The 17,590-nt window shown below is 38.1% G+C and overlaps 1 protein-coding gene across 6 annotated transcripts in view; it reads right to left on the reverse strand.

Moving 5' to 3' along the window:
• Positions 1–365: 365 nt before the first annotated feature.
• Positions 366–17,590, reverse strand: part of LOC128641190 (collagen alpha-1(XI) chain-like) — a 222,453-nt gene continuing 205,228 nt past the window's right edge. For all 6 annotated transcript variants that reach the window (XM_053693756.1, XM_053693757.1, XM_053693754.1 and 3 more), the window contains 8 exons: positions 10,066–10,119; positions 9,922–9,975; positions 4,370–4,423; positions 2,878–2,985; positions 2,487–2,576; positions 2,081–2,134; positions 1,695–1,802; positions 366–1,033 (listed from right to left, as the gene is read on the reverse strand). In XM_053693756.1, the coding sequence (XP_053549731.1) occupies positions 842–1,033; positions 1,695–1,802; positions 2,081–2,134; positions 2,487–2,576; positions 2,878–2,985; positions 4,370–4,423; positions 9,922–9,975; positions 10,066–10,119 (714 nt within the window). In that variant the 3' untranslated portion in view covers positions 366–841. The remainder of the gene's footprint in view (positions 1,034–1,694; positions 1,803–2,080; positions 2,135–2,486; positions 2,577–2,877; positions 2,986–4,369; positions 4,424–9,921; positions 9,976–10,065; positions 10,120–17,590) is intronic.

Below are 17,590 nucleotides of genomic sequence, written 5' to 3' on the forward strand. Positions count from 1 at the left end.
ATGTGTATTTGAATCAGATTGGGTGATGTCCTAAATCATGTTATTATGCATATTCCAATCGAAAGTGGTGGAAAAATTCACTAGTGTGTGGGTTATTTAGGAGTTTGCGTCATAATTGGTGCGAATAGTGTGGAGTCAAATATGGCGCAAAGTGGAGAGTGGGACTTGTATTACATGGCTTAAACATGGTACACATAGATCTTTCTAAAAAATAAAAAGAAAGTTAGCTATATTATGTTGTGTATTTATTCTATTTTTATCTCTATATCTATTAGTGCAACAAGTTTGGGGCAAAACTTTGCACCAAATATGTAGAAATAACATTGTCCCCTTGCTTTGTAATGACAGACAAATTTGAAGCATAATCCATAAGTAGTAATGTATTTATTTCATTTTCATCCCTATATCTACTAGTGCACCAAATGTGTAGCAATAATATTGTTTGATTTAGAAAGGGTATACAATTTTAATAAAGTTTCTAATTTACTTTTATTATGTAATATACTTCATTCTCTTGTAGCATCAAACATAAGCTTTCTGTGTTTTCAGACTCCTATTGAGTTCTATGGCATCCGCGACCTCAAGGGTGGTGGGTTGAAAACTAGGTACGCTGCGTGGGAAAAGACGCAAGCGTAAATGTAAAATTTTTGATAACTTTGTGAGAGCTTCAAATAGTGTCGAATAGGAGGGCGAATGAACACGATTTCACTTGAATACCACGGGTTTTCAACTTGCATCGATCTGTGTCGGATTGAGATCCCGGGATCGTATTTTTGTCACAAATTTCAACATTTGCCGATCTTGACGCTTTGATAACTACGGCGGATCAATTTCACAACAATTATTCCAGCGTATTTTCAGTTGACGCTTTGATAAATAGGCCCCTATGGCTCCTGTTATACAGACTAAGAAACTCAACATTTACCTTGTCACCATCTTCACCAGGCTGTCCCTGAGGCCCAGCAGGCCCAGGTAATCCCACAGGACCTTGTACTCCATCTCTTCCAGCTGGACCCTGAGGACCTTTTTCTCCCTATGGGATATAATAAATTAACATTATATATTGAACATGTAGAACAGTGGGCTCGATTCACTGGAGAGGTAAGAACGCATAAACTTCCTGATCCTACATCTTGTTTTCCACTCTTGAATTTAAACATAATGTTAAATGGGCTGGTGACATGTGACAACTATATCTTGTCTAAGGCAAATAACCGCATGCTGCACTGTTAATAATTCTTCCTCTACAGAAAAAACAAGTAGAACTTGCTCCTAGTTGCTAATGCTGTGAGATTATTTTTTCCTATTAGATCCCTAGTTAACATGGTCTGCCATCACACAGATGACATTAGGGTACAGACTCTGATCTGGCACTAAATCACAACATGGGGATTACCCGTTATCTCCTCTTCCTTGACTTTAAAGTTTGGTGCATCCCATAAAATTTCACACAACAAAATCAATTTTACAACTTTACTGTATATTTGAAAGACTTTCAGAGGTTTATTAACATTCATCTAGACCCAAATGCCGGTCTGCAGAACTCCTCTGGTTGTTTAATTTAGTCTCCTATCTGTGTAGTGTCACATAAGTAACCCACACTCATTAATCTGATGCAACATCTTTTCTGTATATGTTTTCTCACACAGTGCCACTGATTCCATTTGGTTTCATTATCCATTTGTGACACTTACTGGAGCTCCCTTTTCTCCTGCTGGTCCAGGTGGTCCCTGAGGACCTGGTCTTCCTGGTAAACCGATTGGCCCAGCAGTGCCCGCTGCTCCTCTCTCTCCAGCAGAACCCTGCAGTATAGAAAGGTAACATACATGTGAATGAGCAGGTGGAGGAGCAATGCAAGGTTTCCTACAGTATTATATACTGGCAAAGTAGTTGATACAGTAATATTGTTATCAAAAGGGTAAACACAGGAGCTCTCTGAAACACAGTCCTTAGTTTATTGCTTACTGTGCCTGGGTAAAATACAATGGGCACCTGGAGACAGAAGGTCCTAATATTACAGTGGCTCTTTCTATTGTAATGCTAATTTGTAATTTCCATAGGAAGGTATAATGGTACTTACAACTGGACCAGATGGGCCTTGAGGTCCTTCTCCTCCCTTCAAACCTGAAGGTCCCTAAAAAATAAATGACATAAATAAATACAAAGTTAAAGTCATAGCAATAAGAGTACACCAACTTATATGGGAGAGGTTAGATCTTTCAGATACAAGTGTTATCTGAAGCACATAAGTGACTAAGCCATGATAAGGAGCCATTTGGATCAGTAGAGCACAGAATGAGAGTTATGTCTGGTATTAGCCTCTTTTATACAGAAGCTTCCTGATTTCACTAGTTTGGTTGTTGGGGTCACCTTATCAATGTGCTGTAAATTTAGGCTCTATGCAGTAAGATCTCTGAAGTGTGAGAAAACATGAACACACAAACTGGCTCAGTTATTTAGTCTTCATGTTCTGATTAAATTCTTACCTGGGCACCAGGAAGACCTCTCTCTCCGGGGAACCCACGCAGACCTGGGGGACCATCTTTACCAGCAACACCCTGGGGGCCTGGATCTCCCTTTTGGAAAGTAAAGATGTTAATCTTTGTATTTGGTTTAAAAACATTAGATGACAGATCAGAATAACTACAGCAGTGTAACATGTGTGTCCTAAGAACATTAAACACAAAACCACATGAGATTTGTAATGTTAGACTCAATGTCACAATAAATCACTTGTACAATTGACATTAGAGAACTTTTATTACTGAGCTGACGTTCTGATATAAGGTAAACAAGAGGGATTCATCTTTATTTAACACAGAACACTGTATTTCAGTCTTCACTCTACACATTTAAGCTGCCCTATCACATACTAACCTTAGCACCTTCCTTTCCTGCTGCCCCAGGCAAACCTTGCTCTCCAGGTGGTCCAGGAGGACCAGGGTGACCTCTTTCTCCAATTGGACCAGTTTCTCCAGTAGGACCCTGAAGAAAAGAAAAAGTCAAGTCAAGGTGTGATAATTAAATGTGAATGACAAGGGAATAAGAGTAAGTGGAGCGGAGGGAAATTAACTGTAAAGATATATATAAAGCAGAAGACATTGCACATGTCAGATGCAGAGGAAATCAAGAAGAGGAATATCATGAAAAAAAGAAGGAAAGCCGAGGTGGGTCACACAATAGACACAAATGGGTCAGAAGATGTGCTTAATAGGAGAACAGAGAAATGGCGAAAACAAGATCTGACATGAGGGAGGTGAGTAAAGGATGTGAGAATAAGAGTAGAGGAAAAATACATTTTAGTGGAGGGATGAACAGCTAAAGAGCAGGATGAACAGCTAAAGAGTGAGACGAACTGCTGATAAATATTTACATACAACAAGACAGTCTCTTTTATATGATCTGGTTGAAAATGATAGACAAATCAGATACATGGGGAATGAAAGGTTAAGGATACAGTGATGAGCACCAGGGAAGATGAAGTTGAGAAAAAGAGGTCAAGGCGGCTACAAAATGATATGAGGAATTGAATAGAAATGAAGGAATGGGGAGGTCTAACAATGAATGGCTTAAAGGGAATGGTTGAAGTAGAATGTCTAATTTATTACAGATGGATTAATGAGAAACAGGAAGACAAAGGATTTTGAGGACAGGGTGAAGAGGTAAAGAGGGGAAGTTGATTTGGTTTAAAGAAAGGGGTTGGAATAAGGGTACACAGATGGGTTACATGGAACACAAGGGAGAGAAAAGTAAAAGACAGCGATGAACCCAGGATAGAGAATTAAGAGAAATGAGATGTATGTATATGTAGGTGCATAAGCCAATGAGAGAGAGAGGAAATACTGACACAGGAGGAATGTACAATATGACTGAAAGCTAGTTAGGTATGAGATATAATGAGCAGGGGTGCATCATGACGGACAGAGACATAGCAAATAAGCTGAGATGACAAAGGAGGATCTAAGCAAAGGAAAGCAAATACTGATTAGAAAGATAATAGCTTATAGACAGATCAAGGCGAAGGGATTATGATGGACAAGAAGAGGTAATGGGAGGGAGAGGAAAAAGATATAGGAACTTCAAGGGACAGACAAGAGAGTGGGATCATGAAGAAAATAAGATTGGGCAAGCAAGGGAGAGACATTTGAGAGGATGGAGATAGAGCTTAGATGGATAAAGAGAAATACAGAGAGGGGCAATTTTTAGGAGACAACAGAGAGGAGCAATAGCAAGAGACAACCGAGTGGGGCAATAGCAGGAGACAACTGATAGGATGACAGCAGGAGGAAGAGAAGAGCCTTAGAATAACATGAGTAGAACAGATAAGAAATCAAGAAGATGAGAGATTGGGCAGTAAGAAGAAACTTACCTGAGGACCCACTACACCTCCTGGTCCTGGAGGACCTGTCTTGCCTTGGAATCCCTACAAAGCAGACAGAGTGGTTGGCAACGATACCAGGTATAACAAGGAGTACGAGTCTGGCCGGAGTAGAGGTGAAGTAATAATAGTAATAACTTTGTCCACATAAAGGACAGAACATCTATAATGTGAGTAATTCCGTGAGGTGCGTTATCTGTGACCCAGACCAGCCTATGCCAGACTTTGTATACTGTGTGTTGTGAGTATTCACTAATTACTATTATCGTGTACTTTGCTATTTGTACTACAAAGCATTTGAATGTCTCCTGTACTTACCACGTCTCCAACAGTTAAAGTGTGCACAAGCAAGCTGAAGCGCATCTAGCTTGTGCCAAGCTGCATTAACCCCTTCTGCATGGTGCAGCTTGATGTGAAGGGGTTAAACAAAGATAAATAAAAGCATTTAGTGTGTAAATAACAGGTTATAGTTGCACAGGAGGAATCATTAACAAATGCACTGCGATATCTGCGGACAGTGCAGCTTCGGGATTAGAAAAGCAATCAAATAGGTTTGTAAAATGGGTACAGCAGAGACAATGTGACAAGCATTTGTCAGTACGCTGGTGACAAGAAATGACACAAAGAGTCTCCCAGCAGGCAGCGGGAGAATAGCTTTCATTACCACATACAGGGTGTGTATATAATACTGCAATTATCTCCTCGCTCTCCTGCTGATGCGCATTACAGAATGACACAAGAGGTCACCGTCTACCAAGGCTTTTCGCGCAGATAGAAATCATAATTATATCACAGGAGCTCTCAACCTCATCTGGATTCACAATTATAATAATAATTTTGTTGTCATTTAGTGTCCCGCTAGATTCCTCTAGAATGTCTGTAATAAATTGCTAGTTTCACTATTTGTTCTGGGTAATAGTGAGTAACGCTAATACACATATTACACTGCATGGCTGTAAAGAAGGTTTTTTATGGTAACACGAAATATAAAAATGAGAACCAATTGTAGGTCAATATCATATGCAAACATTAACCATTTGATTTCTATATAACAACTTTCCTAGGTCTAATGCTTTTTGAACTGTATAATAACACAACTCATCAAAGGTTTATATTAACTTTCACAAAGGGAATTTATATTTAAAACTGTTTAAAGGGACAGTCAAGTTCAAAATAAACTTTCATGATTCAAATAGGGCATGCAATTTTAAACAACTTTCCAATTTACTTTTATCATCAAATGTGCTTTTTTCTCTTGATATTCTTAGTTGACCACTAAACCTAGGTAGGCTCATATGCTAATTTCTAACCCCTTGAAGGCCACCTCTTATCTGAATGGATTTGACATTTTTTCACAGATAGAGGGCGTTAGTTCATGTGCGCCATATAGATACCATTGTGCTCATGCCCGTGGAGTTACTTATGAGAGGGCACTGATTGGCTAAAATACAAATCTGTCAAAAGAACTGAAATAAGGGGGAAGTCTGCAGAGGCTTAGATACAAGGTAATCACAGACGTAAAAAGTATATTAATATAACTGAGATAAGGGGCAGTCTGCAGAGGCTTAGATACAAGGTAATCACAGAGGTAAAAAGTATATTAATATAACTGAGATAAGGGGCAGTCTGCAGAGGCTTAGATACAAGGTAATCACAGAGGTAAAAAGTATATTAATATAACTGAGATAAGGGGCAGTCTGCAGAGGCTTAGATACAAGGTAATCACAGAGGTAAAAAGTATATTAATATAACTGTGTTGGTTGTGCAAAACTGGGGAATGGGTAATAAAGGGATTCAATTTATTTTTAAACAACAGAAATTCTGGTGTTGACCCTTTAAGGAATTGACTTGACCACTATTATATTATAAACATATTTACACTTGATATACTTATTTATTCAATTTAACAAAGTATCATCAGTGTGAGGATTTGCCATCACTGTACTATATTCCTATATTATATACATATATCGCCTGGTGCTAACGCGACTTTACTGATCTGTCAGGGAAGCACAACAATCTCTACAAATAGCTGATAACAGTTTCTGTCTGACTCACAATCACTATGACCATTACTGAGGCTAATGAAAAAGGGATCACTGCCCCTCGATTCCTTAATCTTACAGATTGTGAGTCTAAAGTCACTGAGTAATGTAACAAATCTGTACAATTCTCATGTTACCCTAGTGAGCTGACTCGTGTGAGGTTGCTGAACGAAGGAGATCAGCTCTGTAGGGTAATATGGGAATTGTACTTGGAGTTCTGAGCTGGGAAAGCTGAATGAATATATTACAGTAAGAATGGCGCGCAGTCTCTGCAGGAGCAAAGCAGTGATTAACGTGCAGTGCACCTAGTAGGAAATCTCAGGTTTTAAGCAGCACAGGCAGAATGTACATGAGAAGCGAATAATTATCTGAGAGTAGATACAGGTGTGTGAGCTGCAGCTGGGGGGACTTGGGGTGTGCAGAGCGCATTATATTGTGCCACTCGTGTGTAATGTTGCCGCCTAGTCCATGTATTCCTGGACACTTATGAGTTACACATGCTGCAGAGTGTGCAAGGAGGAACATGTATAGTGCTGTTCAGGGTCACTATTCATGTGGTGTCCAGGTGCACAATGCATGTTCCCTTCTGTGCACCCTGCAACATGTATAACTCATAACTGTCCAGAAAAACCTGGCTACGGTGGCAACCCTAGTAATACTGGGAACTGTATATTGTGACCTGGGGTAATTACATGTTATAAATATCGTTGTATCATGTGAGCTAAATGGTAATCAGTCTCAGCATGTAAGTGTGAGTTGTGTATGTATTTATATGTGTTTATACAGTATGTGTGTGAATCGGTGTATATACTATATATACATACATATATGTATGTTTGTACATAGGTGTATGTACATTTGTATGTATCTGTGCAGTGTGCACATGTATACATACATGTGTGTACGTGTGTGTGTGTGATTTTGTATGCGTGACATATATGTTAATGTGTGTGTATGTGCACATGTATATATGTGTATGTGTGTACATAAGTGTGCTTGTGTGTACATGTGTTTATATGTGCACATGTATACATGTGTGTGCATGAGTGTTTGTTTGTATGCTTTTGTATACATATGTGTGTATATGCAGACATGTGTGTTAATGTGTATGGATGTGTGCATGTGTATACATGTATATGTGCATATACATGTGTGTGCACATGTGGATGTATGTACCTGGGTGTATGTGTGGACAGGCACATGTATGTAAATGCGTGGTTATGAGTGGACTTGTACATGTGTGTGCATAGATGTGTATGTGTTTACATGTGTGTGTATGTAATGATATGTACATGTGTGTGTATGTAATGATATGTATATATGTGTGTATGTAATTATATGTACATGTGTGTGTATGTAATGATATGTACATGTGTGTATGTATTATATGTACATGTGTGTGCATAGATGTGTATGTGTTTACATGTGTGTGTATGTAATGATATGTACATGTGTGTGTATGTAATGATATGTACATGTGTGTGTATGTAATGATATGTATATATGTGTGTATGTAATTATATGTACATGTGTGTGTATGTAATGATATGTACATGTGTGTATGTATTATATGTACATGTGTGTGTATGTAATGATATGTACACGTGTGTGTATGTAATGATATGTACATGTGTGCATGTAATGATATGTGCATGTGTGTATGTAATGATATGTAGATGTGTGTGTATGTAATGATATGCACATGTGGATATATGTACCTGGGTGTATATGTGGACAGGTACATGTATGTAAATGTGTGGTTATGAGTAGACTTGTACATGTGTGTGTAAAGATGTGTATGTGCTTACATGTGTGTGTATGTAATGATATGTACATGTGTGTGTATGTAATGATATGTACATGTGTGTGTATGTAATGAAATGATATGTGCATGTGTGTGTATGTAATGATATGTACATGTGTGTGTATGTAATGATATGTAGGTGTGTGTGTATGTAATGATATGTACATGTGTGTGTATGTAATGATATGTATGTGTGTGTATGTAATGATATGTACATGTGTGTGTATGTAATGATATGTATGTGTGTGTATGTAATGATATGTATGTGTGTGTATGTAATGATATGTACATGTGTGTGTATGTAATGATATGTACATGTGTGTGTATGTAATGATATGTACATATGTGTGTGTATGTAATGATATGTACGTATGTGTGTGTATGTAATGATATGTACGTATGTGTGTGTATGTAATGATATGTACATGTGTGTGTATGTAATGATATGTACGTATGTGTGTGTATGTAATGATATGTACTTATGTGTGTGTATGTAATGATATGTACATGTGTGTGTATCTAATGATATGTACATGTGTGTGTATGTAATGATATGTACATGTGTGTGTATGTAATGAAATGATATGTGCATGTGTGTGTATGTAATGATATGTACATGTGTGTGTATGTAATGATATGTAGGTGTGTGTGTATGTAATGATATGTACATGTGTGTGTATGTAATGATATGTATGTGTGTGTATGTAATGATATGTACATGTGTGTGTATGTAATGATATGTATGTGTGTGTATGTAATGATATGTACATGTGTGTGTATGTAATGATATGTACATGTGTGTGTATGTAATGATATGTACATATGTGTGTGTATGTAATGATATGTACGTATGTGTGTGTATGTAATGATATGTACGTATGTGTGTGTATGTAATGATATGTACATGTGTGTGTATGTAATGATATGTACGTATGTGTGTGTATGTAATGATATGTACTTATGTGTGTGTATGTAATGATATGTACATGTGTGTGTATGTAATGATATGTATGTGTGTGTATGTAATGATATGTATGTGTGTGTATGTAATGATATGTACATGTGTGTGTATCTAATGATATGTACATGTGTGTGTATGTAATGATATGTATGTGTGTGTGTATGTAGTGATATGTACATGTGTGTGTATGTAATGATATGTACATGTGTGTGTATGTAATGATATGTACGTATGTGTGTGTATGTAATGATATGTACATGTGTGTGTATGTATTGATATGTACGTATGTGTGTGTATGTAATGATATGTACATGTGTGTGTATGTATTGATATGTACGTATGTGTGTGTGGACATTTGTATGATGAAAACAAATGCAGCAACCAGTAAGTGCTATGAGGGGTTCCTTCTCAGAGGAAAGAATGACATTAGCCATTCAGAGAGCTTAGAGAACTGCACATGAAGGCTAAGGGCCCTGCACAGTGCAATGAGCTCATCTGATTGGCTAAATCTCCCTTTGTAAGATGGTGGGGGCAAATACAGCCACCAGACACCTGCTCCCACGAGCTATAAATGGGCGCAGCTTGCCATAAACAGGTCTGACCAGGTAAAGGAACATAACCTGTAATGCCAGAGCATCTTCTCTTATCTGGCCAGGAGTGTTTGGGGAAAGCCACTCTCGGAGGAGGGACGAGTGTGGGGTGGCTGCAGGGGGTGATGGGCATCAAAACTTACTGTCTCTCCACGCTGACCAGGGTGGCCGGGCAACCCATCCTTTCCAGGAGGTCCCTGAAAGACAAAGACAATGGTTAGACTCCCAGTGAGCTACAAATACATATCTACAGTATAAGCCTGTGCTACAAGAGATCATATACTTACAGGGGGACCCTTTGGTCCTGGGAACCCAACTGGGCCCTGTGGTCCTTGAGGTCCCTGAAATTCAAAATAAACAAAAGCATTTTAACAGTGGGTAAATTAACTGAGGCAGCTGTATCTAATAAAGACTACACAATAACCAAGGAAAGAATATGCAGGTCTATGAGAAAATGTACAGGATTCCCGTAAAAGTCTATAGAGACAAACAATTTACTGTAGAGGGGGTCACATGACAGTCTATAGAGACAAATAATTTACTGTAGAGGGGGTCACATGACAGTCTATAGAGACAAACAATTTACTGTAGAGGGGTCACATGACAATCTATAGAGACAAACAATTTACTGTAGAGGGGGTCACATGACAGTCTATAGAGACAAACAATTTACTGTAGAGGGGGTCACATGACAATCTATAGAGACAAACAATTTACTGTAGAGGGGGTCACATGACAGTCTATAGAGACAAACAATTTACTGTAGAGGGGGTCACATGACAGTCTATAGAGACAAACAATTTACTGTAGAGGGGTCACATGACAATCTATAGAGACAAACAATTTACAGTAGAGGGGGTCACATGACAGTCTATAGAGACAAATCATTTACTGTAGAGGGGTCACATGACAGTCTATAGAGACAAACAATTTACAGTAGAGGGGGTCACATGACAGTCTATAGAGACAAATCATTTACTGTAGAGGGGTCACATGACGATCTATAGAGACACATAATTTACTGTAGAGGGGTCACATGACGATCTATAGAGACAAATAATTTACTGCAGAGGGGTCACATGACAGTCTATAGAGACAAATAATTTACTGCAGAGGGGTCACATGACGATCTATAGAGGCAAATAATTTACTGTAGAGGGGTCACATGACGATCTATAGAGACAAATAATTTACTGTAGAGGGGTCACATTACGATCTATAGAGACAAATAATTTACTGTAGAGGGGTCACATGACAGTCTATAGAGACAAATAATTTACTGTAGAGGGGTCACATGACAGTCTATAGAGACAAATAATTTACTGTAGAGGGGGTCACATGACAGTCTATAGAGACAAATAATTTACTGCAGAGGGATCACATGACAGTCTATAGAGACAAATAATTTACTGTAGAGGGGTCACATGACAGTCTATAGAGACAAATAATTTACTGTAGAGGGGTTACATGACAGTCTATAGAGACAAATAATTTACTGCAGAGGGGTCACATGACGATCTATAGAGGCAAATAATTTACTGTAGAGGGGTCACATGACGATCTATAGAGGCAAATAATTTACAGTAGAGGGGTCACATGACGATCTATAGAGACAAATAATTTACTGTAGAGGGGTCACATGACAATCTATAGAGACCAATCATTTACTGTAGAGGGGTCACATGACGATCTATAGAGACAAATAATTTACTGTAGAGGGGTCACATGACAGTCTATAGTAACAAATCATTTACTGTAGAGGGGTCACATGACGATCTATAGAGGCAAATAATTTACAGTAGAGGGGTCACATGACGATCTATAGAGACAAATAATTTACTGTAGAGGGGTTACATGACAGTCTATACAGACAAACAATTTACTGTAGAGGGGTCACATGACAGTCTATAGAGACAAATAATTTACTGTAGAGGGGTCACATGACAGTCTATAGAGACAAATAATTTACTGTAGAGGGGTCACATGACAGTCTATAGAGACAAATAATTTACTGTAGAGGGGTCACATGACAGTCTATAGAGACAAATAATTTACTGTAGAGGGGGTCACATGACGATCTATAGAGACAAATAATTTACTGTAGAGGGGTCACATGACAGTCTATAGAGACAAATAATTTACTGCAGAGGGGTCACATGACAGTCTATGGGGACAAATAATTTACTGTAGAGGGGTCACATGACAGTCTATAGGGACAAATAATTTACTGTAGAGGGGTCACATGACAGTCTATAGGGACAAATAATTTACTGTAGAGGGGTCACATGACAGTCTATAGAGACAAATAATTTACTGTAGTGGGGTCACATGACAGTCTATGGGGACAAATAATTTACTGTAGAGGGGTCACATGACAATCTATAGAGACAAATAATTTACTGTAGAGGGGTCACATGACAGTCTATAGAGACAAATAATTTACTGTAGAGGGGTCACATGACAGTCTATAGAGACAAATAATTTACTGCAGAGGGGTCACATGACAGTCTATGGGGACAAATAATTTACTGTAGAGGGGTCACATGACAGTCTATAGAGACAAATAATTTACTGTAGAGGGGTCACATGACAGTCTATAGAGACAAATAATTTACAGTAGAGGGGTCACATGACAGTCTATAGAGACAAATAATTTACTGTAGAGGGGTCACATGACAGTCTATAGAGACAAATAATTTACTGTAGAGGGGTCACATGACAGTCTATAGAGACAAATAATTTACTGTAGAGGGGGTCACATGACGATCTATAGAGACACATAATTTACTGTAGAGGGGTCACATGACGATCTATAGAGGCAAATCATTTACTGTAGAGGGGTCACATGACAGTCTATAGAGACAAATAATTTACAGTAGAGGGGTCACATGACGATCTATAGAGACAAATAATTTACTGTAGAGGGGTCACATGACGATCTATAGAGACAAATAATTTACAGTAGAGGGGTCACATGACGATCTATAGAGACAAATAATTTACTGTAGAGGGGTCACATGACAGTCTATAGAGACAAATAATTTACTGTAGAGGGGTCACATGACAGTCTATAGAGACAAATCATTTACTGTAGAGGGGGTCACATGACAGTCTATAGAGACAAATCATTTACTGTAGAGGGGTTACATGACAGTCTATAGAGACAAATCATTTACTGTAGAGGGGTTACATGACAGTCTATAGAGACAAATAATTTACTGTAGAGGGGTCACATGACAGTCTATAGAGACAAATAATTTACTGTAGAGGGGTCACATGACAATCTATAGAAACAAATAATTTACTGTAGAGGGGTCACATGACATTCTATAGAGACAAATAATTTACTGTAGAGGGGTCACATGACAGTCTATAGAGACAAATAATTTACTGTAGAGGGGTCACATGACAGTCTATAGAGACAAATAATTTACTGTAGAGGGGTCACATGACAGTCTATAGAAACAAATAATTTACTGTAGAGGGGTCACATGACAGTCTATAGAGACAAATAATTTACTGTAGAGGGGTCACATGACAGTCTATAGTAACAAATAATTTACTGTAGAGGGGTCACATGACAGTCTATAGGGACAAATAATTTACTGTAGAGGGGTCACATGACAGTCTATAGAGACAAATAATTTACTGTAGTGGGGTCACATGACAGTCTATGGGGACAAATAATTTACTGTAGAGGGGTCACATGACAGTCTATAGAGACAAATAATTTACTGTAGTGGGGTCACATGACAGTCTATGGGGACAAATAATTTACTGTAGAGGGGTCACATGACAATCTATAGAGACAAATAATTTACTGTAGAGGGGTCACATGACAGTCTATAGAGACAAATAATTTACTGTAGAGGGGTCACATGACAGTCTATAGAGACAAATAATTTACTGTAGAGGGGTCACATGACAGTCTATAGAGACAAATAATTTACTGTAGAGGGGTCACATGACAGTCTATAGAGACAAATAATTTACTGCAGAGGGGTCACATGACAGTCTATGGGGACAAATAATTTACTGTAGAGGGGTCACATGACAGTCTATAGAGACAAATAATTTACTGTAGAGGGGTCACATGACAGTCTATAGAGACAAATAATTTACAGTAGAGGGGTCACATGACAGTCTATAGAGACAAATAATTTACTGTAGAGGGGTCACATGACAGTCTATAGAGACAAATAATTTACTGTAGAGGGGTCACATGACAGTCTATAGAGACAAATAATTTACTGTAGAGGGGGTCACATGACGATCTATAGAGACACATAATTTACTGTAGAGGGGTCACATGACGATCTATAGAGGCAAATCATTTACTGTAGAGGGGTCACATGACAGTCTATAGAGACAAATAATTTACAGTAGAGGGGTCACATGACGATCTATAGAGACAAATAATTTACTGTAGAGGGGTCACATGACGATCTATAGAGACAAATAATTTACAGTAGAGGGGTCACATGACGATCTATAGAGACAAATAATTTACTGTAGAGGGGTCACATGACAGTCTATAGAGACAAATAATTTACTGTAGAGGGGTCACATGACAGTCTATAGAGACAAATCATTTACTGTAGAGGGGGTCACATGACAGTCTATAGAGACAAATCATTTACTGTAGAGGGGTTACATGACAGTCTATAGAGACAAATCATTTACTGTAGAGGGGTTACATGACAGTCTATAGAGACAAATAATTTACTGTAGAGGGGTCACATGACAGTCTATAGAGACAAATAATTTACTGTAGAGGGGTCACATGACAGTCTATAGAGACAAATAATTTACTGTAGAGGGGTCACATGACAATCTATAGAAACAAATAATTTACTGTAGAGGGGTCACATGACAGTCTATAGAGACAAATAATTTACTGTAGAGGGGTCACATGACAGTCTATAGAGACAAATAATTTACTGTAGAGGGGTCACATGACAGTCTATAGAGACAAATAATTTACTGTAGAGGGGTCACATGACAGTCTATAGAGACAAATAATTTACTGTAGAGGGGTCACATGACAGTCTATAGAGACAAATAATTTACTGTAGAGGGGTCACATGACAGTCTATAGTAACAAATAATTTACTGTAGAGGGGTCACATGACAGTCTATAGGGACAAATAATTTACTGTAGAGGGGTCACATGACAGTCTATAGAGACAAATAATTTACTGTAGTGGGGTCACATGACAGTCTATGGGGACAAATAATTTACTGTAGAGGGGTCACATGACAGTCTATAGAGACAAATAATTTACTGTAGTGGGGTCACATGACAGTCTATAGAGACAAATAATTTACTGTAGAGGGGTCACATGACAATCTATAGAGACAAATAATTTACTGTAGAGGGGTCACATGACAGTCTATAGAGACAAATAATTTACTGTAGAGGGGTCACATGACAGTCTATAGAGACAAATAATTTACTGCAGAGGGGTCACATGACAGTCTATGGGGACAAATAATTTACTGTAGAGGGGTCACATGACAGTCTATAGAGACAAATAATTTACTGTAGAGGGGTCACATGACAGTCTATAGAGACAAATAATTTACAGTAGAGGGGTCACATGACAGTCTATAGAGACAAATAATTTACTGTAGAGGGGTCACATGACAGTCTATAGAGACAAATAATTTACTGTAGAGGGGTCACATGACAGTCTATAGAGACAAATAATTTACTGTAGAGGGGGTCACATGACGATCTATAGAGACACATAATTTACTGTAGAGGGGTCACATGACGATCTATAGAGGCAAATCATTTACTGTAGAGGGGTCACATGACAGTCTATAGAGACAAATAATTTACAGTAGAGGGGTCACATGACAATCTATAGAGACAAATAATTTACTGTAGAGGGGTCACATGACGATCTATAGAGACAAATAATTTACAGTAGAGGGGTCACATGACGATCTATAGAGACAAATAATTTACTGTAGAGGGGTCACATGACAGTCTATAGAGACAAATAATTTACTGTAGAGGGGTCACATGACAGTCTATAGAGACAAATCATTTACTGTAGAGGGGGTCACATGACAGTCTATAGAGACAAATCATTTACTGTAGAGGGGTTACATGACAGTCTATAGAGACAAATCATTTACTGTAGAGGGGTTACATGACAGTCTATAGAGACAAATAATTTACTGTAGAGGGGTCACATGACAGTCTATAGAGACAAATAATTTACTGTAGAGGGGTCACATGACAGTCTATAGAGACAAATAATTTACTGTAGAGGGGTCACATGACAATCTATAGAAACAAATAATTTACTGTAGAGGGGTCACATGACAGTCTATAGAGACAAATAATTTACTGTAGAGGGGTCACATGACAGTCTATAGAGACAAATAATTTACTGTAGAGGGGTCACATGACAGTCTATAGAGACAAATAATTTACTGTAGAGGGGTCACATGACAGTCTATAGAAACAAATAATTTACTGTAGAGGGGTCACATGACAGTCTATAGAGACAAATAATTTACTGTAGAGGGGTCACATGACAGTCTATAGTAACAAATAATTTACTGTAGAGGGGTCACATGACAGTCTATAGAGACAAATAATTTACTGTAGAGGGGTCACATGACAGTCTATAGAGACAAATCATTTACAGTAGAGGGGGTCACATGACAGTCTATGGGGACAAATCATTTACTGTAGAGGGGTCACATGACAGTCTATAGGGACAAATAATTTACTGTAGAGGGGTCACATGACGATCTATAGAGACAAATAAGTTACTGTAGTGGGGTCACATGACAATCCATAGAGACAGATAATTTACTGTAGAGGGGTCACATGACGATCTATAGTAACAAATAATTTACTGTAGAGGGGGTCACATGACAGTCTATAGAGACAAATAATTTACTGTAGAGGGGTTACATGACAGTCTATAGAGACAAATAATTTACTGTAGAGGGGTCACATGACAGTCTATAGAGACAAATAATTTACTGTAGAGGGGTCACATGACAGTCTATAGAGACAAATAATTTACTGTAGAGGGGTCACATGACAGTCTATAGAGACAAATAATTTACTGTAGAGGGGTTACATGACAGTCTATAGTAACAAATAATTTACTGTAGAGGGGTCACATGACAGTCTATAGAGACAAATAATTTACTGTAGAGGGGTCACATGACAGTCTATAGAGACAAATCATTTACTGTAGAGGGGTCACATGACAGTCTATAGAGACAAATAATTTACTGTAGAGGGGTCACATGACAATCTATAGAGACAAATAATTTACTGTAGAGGGGTCACATGACAGTCTATAGAGACAAATCATTTACTGTAGAGGGGTCACATGACAGTCTATAGTAACAAATAATTTACTGTAGAGGGGTCACATGACAGTCTATACAGACAAATAATTTACTGTAGAGGGGGTCACATGACAGTCTATAGAGACAAATAATTTACTGTAGAGGGGTCACATGACAGTCTATAGAGACAAATCATTTACTGTAGAGGGGTTACATGACAGTCTATAGAGACAAATAATTTACTGTTGAGGGGTCACATGACAGTCTATAGAGACAAATAATTTACTGTAGAGGGGTCACATGACGATCTATAGAGACAAATAATTTACTGTAGAGGGGTCACATGACAATCTATAGAGCCAAATCATTTACTGCAGAGGGGTCACATGACAGTCTATGGGGACAAATAATTTACTGTAGAGGGGTCACATGACAGTCTATAGAGACAAATAATTTACTGTAGAGGGGTCACATGACAGTTTATAG

This window comes from Bombina bombina, chromosome 10 (assembly GCF_027579735.1).
Source record: "Bombina bombina isolate aBomBom1 chromosome 10, aBomBom1.pri, whole genome shotgun sequence".
Taxonomy (NCBI): domain Eukaryota; kingdom Metazoa; phylum Chordata; class Amphibia; order Anura; family Bombinatoridae; genus Bombina; species Bombina bombina.